This window comes from Mus pahari, chromosome 16 (genome assembly GCF_900095145.1).
Source record: "Mus pahari chromosome 16, PAHARI_EIJ_v1.1, whole genome shotgun sequence".
Classification (NCBI taxonomy): domain Eukaryota; kingdom Metazoa; phylum Chordata; class Mammalia; order Rodentia; family Muridae; genus Mus; species Mus pahari.
Window position 1 is genome coordinate 58,461,065 of NC_034605.1, and position 11,650 is coordinate 58,472,714.

The following is an 11,650-nucleotide window of genomic DNA, read 5'->3' on the forward strand; positions in this document are numbered from 1 at the left end:
GGACTATGGCGGCGGCGGCGGTGGCGGCGCTGGGAGCGCGCAGCGCGGGGCGGTGGCTGGCGGCGCTGCGCGGCCGGGGCGCGAGCGGGGCGGCCATGGTGAGTGCGGCCCGGGCGAGCCACCCGGCCTTCCTTCCTAACTTCGGCTGGGTGGGGGCGGCTGCGCGCGCAGACCCGCAGCTCCCACGCCGTAGCCCCCCGCACGGGGGTGGCCGAGGCTGGGGGACGTCCGTGAGTTCGAGGCCAGCCAGGGCTCCGTAGTGGACCCTGCCTCAAACAAAACAGAACACCCCAGACAGCTCGCTCACCGGAAACATTATCGTGGGAAAAACAAATCCAAATGTGACGATTAGTTGTGAAGCCGATGGGCCGTGGCCATTCTGTGGGCTGCGAGCGGTCCTGGGGTGACCAGGACCTAAAGTGACCAGCTAACCGTGTTGTCTTGGGTCAGGGGGCTTTAGAAGAGTTAGTAACCCCTCCACCCCCTTTTCCCATTTTTGAAGGGCACATCGTTTTTTGTTTTTTTGTTTTTTTCCTCACCACTTTTAAAGAGGACTTTTAGTTTGCTTCAGATTTTAGAATTTTGGCTGTGCGTTGCGGCTTGTAATTCTTACATCTGGCGAGGCTGAGGCAGGAGGATTACCGCGCAGCCGGCGAGGAGTGCTGTGAGACCATCTGAGGTGGGGTACTTTGAGGGTGTGAGGGGCGGAGGGGGAGGGAGAGTAAGCTGAGGGTAAGTTTTTTAACACGCAGCTCCATCTAGTGGAAAATGCAGCCCGAAACTCACCGTTTCATTTACAGGCGCTCATTAGAGCCTATTTGACAACGTTTTTTTGTGAATAAGTCGTAGACATAATTTATTTTCCTGTAAGATTTCTATAATGAATTTCCCCAAATAAATAATTTTTCTTATATTACACAGTAGAATTGTTGAAGTCAGAAAATTATGCTGATAAAGTCCATTGTTTTTGACTAATGAATTTAGAGATTTTTTTTTTTTCTGGTGTAATCCAGGACTAGTCATTACATTTGGTTAACATTAAAAAATTAATTTAATTAAAATAATTTTTCATACAGACGTATTCAGGTACACTAAACTCTGCTCCCTTTCCTACCTGGTTCCTTCCAATAAAAGAAGGAATGGCATTTCATTTTGCTTTGTTTTTAATGGATAAGTTTCCTGTAGCTGAGGCCGACCTTGAACTCAGATACATTCCTGCTTCCACCTCCCAGGTACTGAGAACACAAGCCTGTGCCACCACCCTCGATGTGAAATTTCTTTACTATAAAACATGGAAACTTGCTCAGATTTCTATTCAACTCGATTGCTGCGACCTAGGAGTGTCTCAGGGCCTGCTCCTGCCTGAGGTGCTGGTGATCTTACAAAACCGTGGTGTCTGGGAAGGAACAAGTAGATGGATTGATTGGAGTGGCGGCCATGTGTCAGAGCCTGTGTTGGGCACCATCACATTTAAGATCTCTTCCCCTCCTTTCAGCCCTTCCTCCCTTCCTTACCCCTATCTTTCCTTCCACCTTATAATGGGGCTGTAGACCAAGCTGGCCTTAAACACAGAAATCCCCCTGCTTCTGCCTCCTGAGCACTGAGATTAAGGCATGTACCACTGTGCTTAGTGAAAGATCTCAAAGTCCTTCAAAAGCCAAATATTTCAGACGGATGGTGATGGTGCACATCTTTAATCCCAACATTCAGGGAAGAGAAGCAGATGGATCTGTGAGTTCAACGCCAGAGAGAGCTCCAGGACAGCCAGGGCTATGAGAAACCCTGTCTTGAAAAATAAAATAAAACACAAAACAAAACAAAAAACCAGCCAACCAACCAAACCAAACATTTCTTGGCATTTTGATACTGTCAAACTCTCTATAGACTCAGGGACCCTGGAAGCCAGAGAGGCCAAACTTAGCATGCAACAGTAATAAGTTAGAAAGCTAACCATGGACACTGCCCACCTCCTGTGGTTCTTTTCATCTCCCTCCATGTCTGTGGAAAACATTCCCAGGCTGTTACAAGGGACTGTGCTGGAGGCTGGAAAGATGGCCTAGCGGTCAAGAGCACTTGCTGCTCTTGCAGAGGACCTGGGTTCCATTCCAGCACCAACATGGTGGCTCACAACCATCTGTAACTTCAGTACAGGGAGTCTGATGTCCTTTTCTGGCCTCTATCAGCAACATACATGAACACAGTGCATATATATGCCCAGGTAAAACACATAAAATAGAAGTAAATAAATCTTTAGAAGATAAAACAATTAAAAAACAACCAACCAACCAAAGGGTTCTGCTTAAGGCACGTCTTTGCAGGGCCCTCGGTGTTACATAGCTGAAGTGGCTCCATTTCACCGTTGTTTCCACAATCCCTGTTGTTGGGTAGACATCCTGTATGAGCGAGCCTGAATGCTTTGATCTCCATAATGTTGTGGATAGCCTAGCATCAGAGAAAAACAATGCCTTCTAGAGCCTCTGGATGACCACAGCACAGTCTATTCTAGAGCTTCTGGATCACCACGGCACAGTCCATTCTAGAACCGCTGGATGACCACAGTACAGTCCATTCTAGAACTGCTGGATGATCACAGCATAGTCCATTCTAGAACCTCTGGATAACCACAGCACAGTCCATTCTAGAGCTTCTGGATAACCACAGCATAGTCCATTCTAGAGCCTCTGGATGACCATAGCACAGTCCATTCTAAAACCTCTGGATTCCCACAGCACAGTCCATTCNTCTGGATAACCACAGCATAGTCCATTCTAGAGCCTCTGGATGACCATAGCACAGTCCATTCTAAAACCTCTGGATTCCCACAGCACAGTCCATTCTACGGCCTCTGGATGACCACAGCACAGTCCATTCTAGAGCCTCTGGATGATCACAGCGTAGTCCATTCTAGAATCTCTGGATGATCACGGCAGTCTATTCTAGAGCCTCTGGATGATCATGGCACAGTCCATTCTACGGCCTCTGGATGACCACAGTATGGTTCATTCTACGGCCTCTGAATAACCTTGGCCTAGCCCATAGCGTGCTTCATGGTTTTCCTTGCTGTCAGATCCTATGAAAATCTAACAGTTGTTTCTTTCCGGAAATGCTCTGAGTGGCCTTAAGTGTTTAGGTGTTTGATAGACAGGCGAGAGTGTTTTCTGTAGTACACCCCTGTGTGGAAAATATCCGAACTCAGTGGGTTTGGTGGTGTTTATCTATGATTCTAGCACGGAGGAGGCTGAGGTAGGCTGAAGCCTGAGCTAGTGAGAACTTACCATGACCGCTACCCAACCAAAGACACACACACACACAAACACACACACACACACACACACACACACACACACACAGAGAGAGAGAGAGAGAGAGAGAGAGAGAGAGAACTCAGAACTTTTCTTTCTTTTTTTTGAAACAAGATTTCTTTGTGTAACCCTAGCTGTACTAGAATTTGATATGTAGGCCAGGCTGTCTTCAAACTCAGAAATCCACCTGCCTCTGCCTCTGCCTCCCAAGTGCTGGGATTAAAGGCGTGCGCCACCACGCCTGCCCTGGCTATTAATTCTTAACATTAAGTGCTTATTTTGGATTCCAGGCCTTTAAATGTTCTTGCTTACCATCCATTGTCATTCTTCCCTTTGTAGTGGGAGGCAGAAGCTGCTGAATCAGGGAGAACAAACTAGAAAACGGGCACAGTAACATCCTTTCCCTTGTCACAGGACAAGTTGTTGAAAGGAAAGTGTTTGTGCCTTGACGGTCTTAATGTCTGTGATCAAAAGTTTGAGGAGTACAGAAGCAGAAGTGAGTTGCGGCTTCATATATGGAATCTGGAGCACGCAGCTCTGTCTTCCACCCTAGGGCCTTTGACATTAGCTCAGTCTTTTCAGGGAGAGTCTAGATGAGAATGCCTAACTTGGCTGGGCAGTGGTGGTGCAGGCCTTTAATCCCAGCACTTGGGAGACAGAGGCAGGCGGATTTCTGAGTTTGAGGCCAGCCTGGTCTACAGAGTAAGTTCTAGGACACAGGACATCCAGGGCTACACAGAGAAACCCTGTCTCAGAAAAACCAAAAAACCAACCCCCCCCCCCCCAAAAAAAAAGAAAAGGAATGTTTAACTGGAGCTGATGATAGCCGCCCTGTAAGGAGCTGAGGCTCTTAAGCTGGAATGAGAAGCTGTATTCACAGTTTATAGTAGTATGTCTACGGTGTTCAGTGTTTTTTAAGATTTATTTATTTATTATATGTAAGTACACTGTAGCTGTCTTCAGACACTCCAGAAGAGGGCGTCAGATCTTGTTATGGATGGTTATGAGCCACCATGTGGTTGCTGGGATTTGAACTCTGGACCTTTGGAAGAGCAGTCGGGTGCTCTTACCCACTGAGCCATCTCACCAGCCCCAGTGTTTTTTAGTTAGCGATTAAAGACACTGGTCAAATGGCCAAAGGTCTGAGTTGTGACTACCAGAAGTGAGTGAGGATTGAGGGGACAGTGCAGGCAGGTACTGTGGATGCTCTGGCTGGTCCGGTGACACACGAAGGGAGTTTGTTTTACTGGTGCTTTTAACAGCAAGACAAAGACTTTTTTGCCTGTGGTAGAGGGGCTGTGGACTCCAGAGGCTCTTATACGAAATTCCATGGATGTATATGCCTGGTTCCCCCACCTCCCATAGAAGGTTTTCATTATATATGAGAGAGAATAGACGGGCTGGAGAGATGGCTCAGAGGTTAAGAGCATTGACTGCTCTTCCAGAGGTCCTGAGTTCAATTCCCAGCAATCACATGGTGGCTCACAACCATCTGTAATGGGATCTGATGCCCTCTTCTGGTGTGTCTGAAGACAGTGTACTGATAGACATAAAATAAATAAATCTTAAAAAAAAAAAAAAAGAAAGAGACTAGACATCTATCTTAGTTAGTGTTCTATTACTATGAGGAGACACCATGACCACAGCAACTCTTATAAAGGACAGCGATTAATTGGGGCTGGCTTACAGTTTCAGAGGTCTAGTCCATTGTCATCATGGAGGGAGACATGGTGCTGCAGGAGCTGGGAGTTCTATATCTCCATCTACAGGCAGCAGCAGGAGACTAAGACAACTGGATGTAACATATGAGACCTCAAAGCCTGCCCCTACAGTGACACACTTCCTCCAACAAGGCCACACCTTCTAATAGTGCCACTTCCTATGGGACGAGCATTCAAAAACATGAGTCTGTGGGGGCCATTCATGTTCAAACCACTACAGCCTTCTAAGTAGTTCACCATGCAAGTAAGCTGCAGAGACAGAAGGTGCTGGAAGTCCATCCACAGAACATCAAGCCAGGAGTTAAGAGTCCTACCAGCAGCTTCCAGCTGTTTGCTCTTTTGTGCATCCTGGAATTGTATAGCATCTAGGAAGGCCTGTGACAGTCTTCGTCATATCTGTAATAAACCAGAGTTGCTGAATTGTGGTGTCTGAGGCGGCACTAGGAGTAGGAGACAGGACACCAACCATCCTCTGTGCTCCACTGTTTGTCTGTCTTGAGAAGAAAGGAATGAGAGACAGCTAGAAGTTGGTTCCCTTGAGACTTTTTTTTTCCTAAAAAGCATCTTATCCTAAAGAGGTATACGTTCATGGAAAGCGTTTAAATAAAGGCCTACCCTTTCACACAGGAAATATGTTTTCTCCCTAGTCTTCAGATGCGCAGTGGCTGACGGCAGAGGAGAGGGACCAACTTATTCCTGGCTTGAAAGCAGCAGGGTGGTCGGAACTGAGCGAGAGAGATGCCATCTACAAAGAGTTCTCCTTCAAAAATTTCAATCAGGTAATTCCTGTGAGCCGCTGATGTGCCAGGCTCTGTTTGCACGTCCTGTTACTGTTTCTGTGGCTCCTTCCTGTCTGGTGGCACGTGGCCTAGGAGCCACACCCTCTCTTCCTTATGAGTTCATGACAGAGACTGTCTCTGCTGAGCTCTGGGCAAGGGTTGATTTTTGTGTTACATAGAAAATCAGTACTGGGTGGTGGTATACGTTTGTAATCCTAGCACTTGGGAAAGTGAGACAGGATTGTGAGTTCAGGGTTAGCCTGGACTACATAGTGAGTTCTGGCCTGATCTGAGATGGAAGACCTTATCCAGCACACACACACACATACACACACACACACGCACACGCACACACACACACAGACAGACAGACAGACAGACAGACAGAATGAAAATGAGTGAATATCAGATTTTGAAGCTACTATAGCTTTGATTTAGGGATGGGTAAGATATTTAGTCTTTTCCTGAATTTTAAATATCACTAAATAAGGATATGAGTGTTTTTCTATATACTAGAAGGGTGTGTGGATAAGGCCAGTTGAGAAACACAACCTGCTTGCTGTCTCTACTTTTTCAGGGCACTTACAAAAAAAAATCTCCTTTTATTTGTGCCTCTAAATTCTCTCCTAAGCTGCACCTCTCCACTTCCCACCCCCTTCTGGCCTGCAGCCCTTGAGCATTTCCTCAGACTCTGGCCTCCCCCCTGGAGACTCAGCCTTCACAGGTAACAGTTCTGATGGGGCCCCGCCCTGTTCAGAGTCATCTCCCATGACTTAGCCTTCGTGATTCCTTCGCTGCTTCTGTGTGAGGTCATTACTTTGGCTGGCTCATGTTTGCCCAGTTACTTTAGTAATCCTTTGGACAGATTTATTGTTTTTATTTATGTCAGGTGTTGGCATCTAGAAGTCAGAGACCGTGTTTGCTTAGCTCTCCTTCGTGCGTAACATGGCTGGCTCTGAGCGCAAACAGGCGTTGATCCCGTGTAGACATTGATTCCAGTGTTTGCTGGTTTCCAAAAGGGTGTGTGAGCACCAGGTTCCCACCAGAGGAACCCTTGGCACGTTTTTTTTTTTTTCTGGTAAATGCCCTTGGCTCTACTGAGTTGTCTGCCCTCTTCTGTTTTCCTGTCGTCTGGCTGCCAGCCATTTGCTGCGAGTCCCCAACTCCTGAGAAAGCGTAGACCAAACCTACTCCCTGTCCTTGCCGCCTCAAGCTCTGCAGCTCTCAGGGGCTTAGTGCGCTAGCTGGTGGCAGGGAGCCTTGCTGGTACAGTAAGCTGTACATAGCTCCAGGTAGCCTTTTCCGAGCTTATTAAAATTCTTACATGTGTACAGCTTGACTCCTTTAAGCCTGGGCTAATTTATTGGGCTTGAACATGTGGCTTAAAGTACCGAGTGGTGTTGCCTGGGGCTCTGCCCTGAGTTGGTCCTCGGGTGCACTGAAGCCGGTATGGGAGGGAAGCTGGGCAGGGCATCTTGAACTGACTGTGTCATTGCTCACTGTCATGGTTCCTTCCACTTTTAGGAAGGGGAACCAGCGTCAGTCATACGCCTGGGACTTGCTTCCCAGCAGGCTCTGTGACTTCTATCTGGAGAGTGGCCTGAGCTGACACTCATGTTGTGACCAGCTATCCCTACCCACACACAACCAGGACACACCTGGAACTAGCAAGGAGGGCCCTGTCGCTCATGGTCGCTGAGAGGGAGAGGACATACTGTGCACAGCATCTGAGGAAGAGCGTTAAAGACCTGGTGGTGAAATTCAGTTTGCACCAGCAGGTTTGGAACGTCCCGAGGAACCAGCTTTGCTCTCGGTTGGTGTTGCTAGAGAAAGGGCAGGTCTGTGATTCAGCACTTTATGAATCTCGTCTTTAGGGAGACTAGACAAAGGAGGAGATAGGGCTAAGTAGAGAAGGAGGCATTAGCCGGTATACAGGGACTTCAGTGTGTGGCACTGTTCCCCCTCACACCTGTCTGTGGGTGGATATCATCTCAGTCTCCTGCTTTTCCTATCTCACGATGGTCTCAGGATGACTTTGCTGCTGCTGCTGTTATGTTCACAGCGGATCGACATCTGCTGTGGGGCGCACACCTGGAGACCTTAGGAGTCCTTAGGAGACCAAGGCAGGAAGACCAACAGTGGGACATCAACCTGGTCTATGGAGAGGGTCTCCGACTCAGAGAATAAGCCAAAACGTGGGCTGGTGAGATGGCTCAGCAGGTAAGAGCACTTGCCACTCGCTAAGCCTGATGACCCGAGTTCAGTCCCCAGGACCCTCATGCTGGAGGGAGAGAACTGGCTCTCTAAAGTTGTCTCCTGGCCTACACACTTGCATCCCATCATGCACCACACACACACACACACATACACACACACACACACACACACACACACACACACACACGCGCGTGCGCGCGCACGCACACTTATACACACTATATATATAGATAAATATATATAGTGTATATATAAATATATACAAAAGTGTATATATAAATATATAAGTATATATAAGTATATATAGTATATATATATATATATATACATATATTTTAAAAACAAAGTCTGGCAGGGCACTTTTTTGAGTTGTAGGAATAGTGTAACGTGATAATAAGATGATATAATGTAGAAGCTTCCACCAGAGTGACCTTCCTTATTGCTGCTCTGGTCTTTCCCCACAGGTCTAATAAGTATTTATAGTGTGGTGACTGTATATTCTGTTAAATATCTTTAAATACATTTGATTTTTATTTTAAAAATTTTTTTGGTTTTTCGAGACAGGGTTTCTCTGTATGGCTGTCCTGGAACTCACTCTGTAGATCAGGCTGGCCTCAAACTCAGAAATCCGCCTGCCTCTGCCTCCTAAGGCTGGTATTAAAGGAGTGCACCACCACTGCCCGGCTTATTTTTTTTAAAAAAAAACAAACTTAATTTTAAATTTTATATACAGTTTAGTGGCAGAGCACAAGCCCACCATGTTCAGCATCTTAGGTTTAAACCCCAGCAGAATAAAAGAATGCCTTGCCCTGTGCCCTTTTCCCTTTGCCCTTTATTCAGCCCCCTGTCTGGTTTTTCATGGCACCCTCGCTAGCTCACGCCACATGCCTATTCTTTAACTTATCGTCTGTCTTCTTGGCTAAATTGGGAGATAGAGGAGCCTAGAGTGATGCCAATATGCACATAAAATACCTCTCTGTAGGGTATGTGCGTATGAGTGTGGTTGCACACGAGGGCCGAAAACGGTCATGAGGTTCTCTGGAACTGGAATTATAGGTGGGTGTGAACCCCCTGATGTAAGGGTTGGGAACTGAACTCAAGTCCTCTGGAAGAGCAGCAAGTGCTCTTAACCACTGAGCTATCCCATCTCTGCATACTTTAAGCACTGCCTCTGGTTGGCATTACTCCAGGCCTGTGAACTTCAAACCTAGGTTCTGGTGGTCCTAACCTGGAAGTTTAGCTACTGGATACAGTGCTGCTGATGTGCAAGTTCGGTATGCAGTCATTCAAAACTCTGTGGGCCTGTACTGTTTTTGCTGTTCTCAGGCATGTGTGTGTTGAATGTGTGTGTGTGTGTGTGTGTGTGTGTGTTGTGTGTGTGTGTGAAGGTACAGGTGTGGGTATACAAATGTGCCACAAGGCCAAAACAGGAAGTCAAATGTTTTTCTCTCTTTCTTTCTGCCTTATTGTCTGAGACGGGGTCATTCACTGAACTGGAAGCCCATGGTTTGTGGGCTTAACGAGAATTAACGGGTCCACCCATCTCTCCATCTGCCCCAGAGTGCTGGAGTTACAGGCATAAGCATCTGGGACCTGCCTTTTAGGTTTAGTGAGAAACTCTCTCTCACGAAGTCACACACACAGACACACACACAGACACACAGACACAGACACACAGACAGAGAGACAGAGAGAGAGACATTGGAATTCTTACTTTGGGCTTTGCAGTGGGTATTTATGGATGTACCAGAATCATGCACTGTATGCAAACACACACATAAATAGACACACATATAGACACACTCACACAGACACATCCATATACACACTTACACAGACACACACAGAGACAGACACACACACAAACATAGACACATACATGCACACATACAGACAGACATACACATGCACACACACAGACATACAGACACACACACACACTTGTGCACATGCGTACACACCACACACGTACCCCTTAGGTTCTGATCTTGCATAGCAAGGACTCTTAGTCACTGAGGCATCTGCCTACCTCCACTTTCCAGATTTTTAACAACTCATCATAATTATTTTAATTTTTTTAGGCAGGTGGTTTAGGCTAATCTCAGACTTTTGATTTTTCTGTCTTAGCTGCTTGATGTGCAGGTTCTAAGATTTCAGGTGTGCAACACCTAAGGTTTTTTTGTTTTTGTTTTTGTTTTTTTTGTTTTTTTGTTTTTCAAGACAGGGTTTCTCTGTGTAGCCCTGGCTGTCCTGGAACTCACTCAGTAGACCAGGCTGGCCTCGAACTCAGAAATCCACCTGCCTCTGCCTCCTGAGTGCTGGGATTAAAGGCGTGCACCACCACGCCCGGCCAACACCTAAGGTTTTGTTTGTTTGTTTGTTGTTTTGGTTCTTTAGATAGTCTTTTTATTTTATTATATGAAATCTTTTAAAAAGAGAATTATTTTTATTTTATATGTATGAGTGTTTTAGCTGTGTGCTATGCCTGTGTAATACACCTATATAAGCATTCTGGCCAACAGAGGCCAGGAGGGGGCGATGGATCCCCTGGAACTGGAGTTACAGATGGTTGTTAGCATCTGTGTAGTGCTGAGAACTGAACCCAGGTTCTCTGCAAGAACAACCAGTGTGCTCTTGACTGCCGAACCATCTCTGCAGCTCCACACAGTCTTTTAGCCAGGTGCAGTGGCGTAGTCTGTAACCCCAGTAGCTGGAAGCTGGAAGCCAAAGAATCAAGACCAGCGGGGACCACATGGGACTGTGTCTCAAAACAGTAAATAAGACAAAGCCTTTGAGGATTACACTTGGTTGAGTGTTATAGATTTTAAGTGGCTTGCTTATTAGTGTGTGTCAAGTGGTACCACAAGCTTTGTTTTGTCTCATTTATTGTTGTGGAAGATGAGCTACACACTTTCAGAGAGCCTTCAGTGATCTTGCCTTGGATAAAAACCTGTTCTGCTAAGCTTAGGGCTCTTCTAGGCTTTGTTATAATAAGTAGCCAGCAGAATACATTTGATCTTATTTTCCCTGAGAGGTTTTATTCTGAAAGGTGGTTAGTTCCGTATAATCTGAATTGACTTGATATTTTAAATGGGTATAAACACTTGCTGATTGTAAATGTGAGAATTCCCCGGCTTCTCCAGTATAGTTAGCGAAGTGACCACAGGTATCCATCTTTGTTCTATCTACCCTTGGTGTGCTTTGTCAGTTCAGTGGTATGCCATGGTTGCGTGATGGCGCTGGAAAGTGACCCTCTGAGACATTTTGGTCTCAAGGTGAGGAGTTGCCGAGTTCAGAGCACTTTGATTCTGAGAGGGTGGGGCTGGCGTTTCCAGAGGGGCTTTGCTTTTTGGCTCATGTAGACACAAGGAGGGAGACCTGTCGGGCATCTGTCACCTGCAGAGGCTTGAAGGAACTTCAAAGAATATCACTTAGAAATGTAGGTGTAGGTTCCAGAATGTGAAACTGTGTGATGGATGATGGGGTGAACAGGAAACTTTCAACATGAGGATGTTTTAGTTTTAGAAGCGCAACCTGTAAGATGAAAGGATGGACTATCCAGAGACTACCCCATCCAGGAATCCATCCCATCATCAGCCACCAAACCCAGATACTAATGCACATGCCAGCA

At 46.4% G+C, this 11,650-nt stretch overlaps 1 protein-coding gene across 3 annotated transcripts in view; it reads left to right on the top strand.

Annotated features, from left to right (window-relative positions):
* The window catches only part of Pcbd2 (pterin-4 alpha-carbinolamine dehydratase 2), a 47,774-nt gene continuing 36,124 nt past the window's right edge, over positions 1-11,650 (top strand). The window contains exons 1-2 of one of the 3 annotated variants that reach the window (XM_021216006.1): positions 1-98; positions 5,671-5,802. In XM_021216006.1, the coding sequence (XP_021071665.1) occupies positions 6-98; positions 5,671-5,802 (225 nt within the window). In that variant the 5' untranslated portion in view covers positions 1-5. Of the gene's footprint in view, positions 99-5,670; positions 5,803-7,511; positions 7,581-7,864; positions 8,023-11,650 lie in introns of those variants that run through there. The other 2 variants (XM_029547546.1, XM_029547547.1) reach the window with 2 other exon arrangements.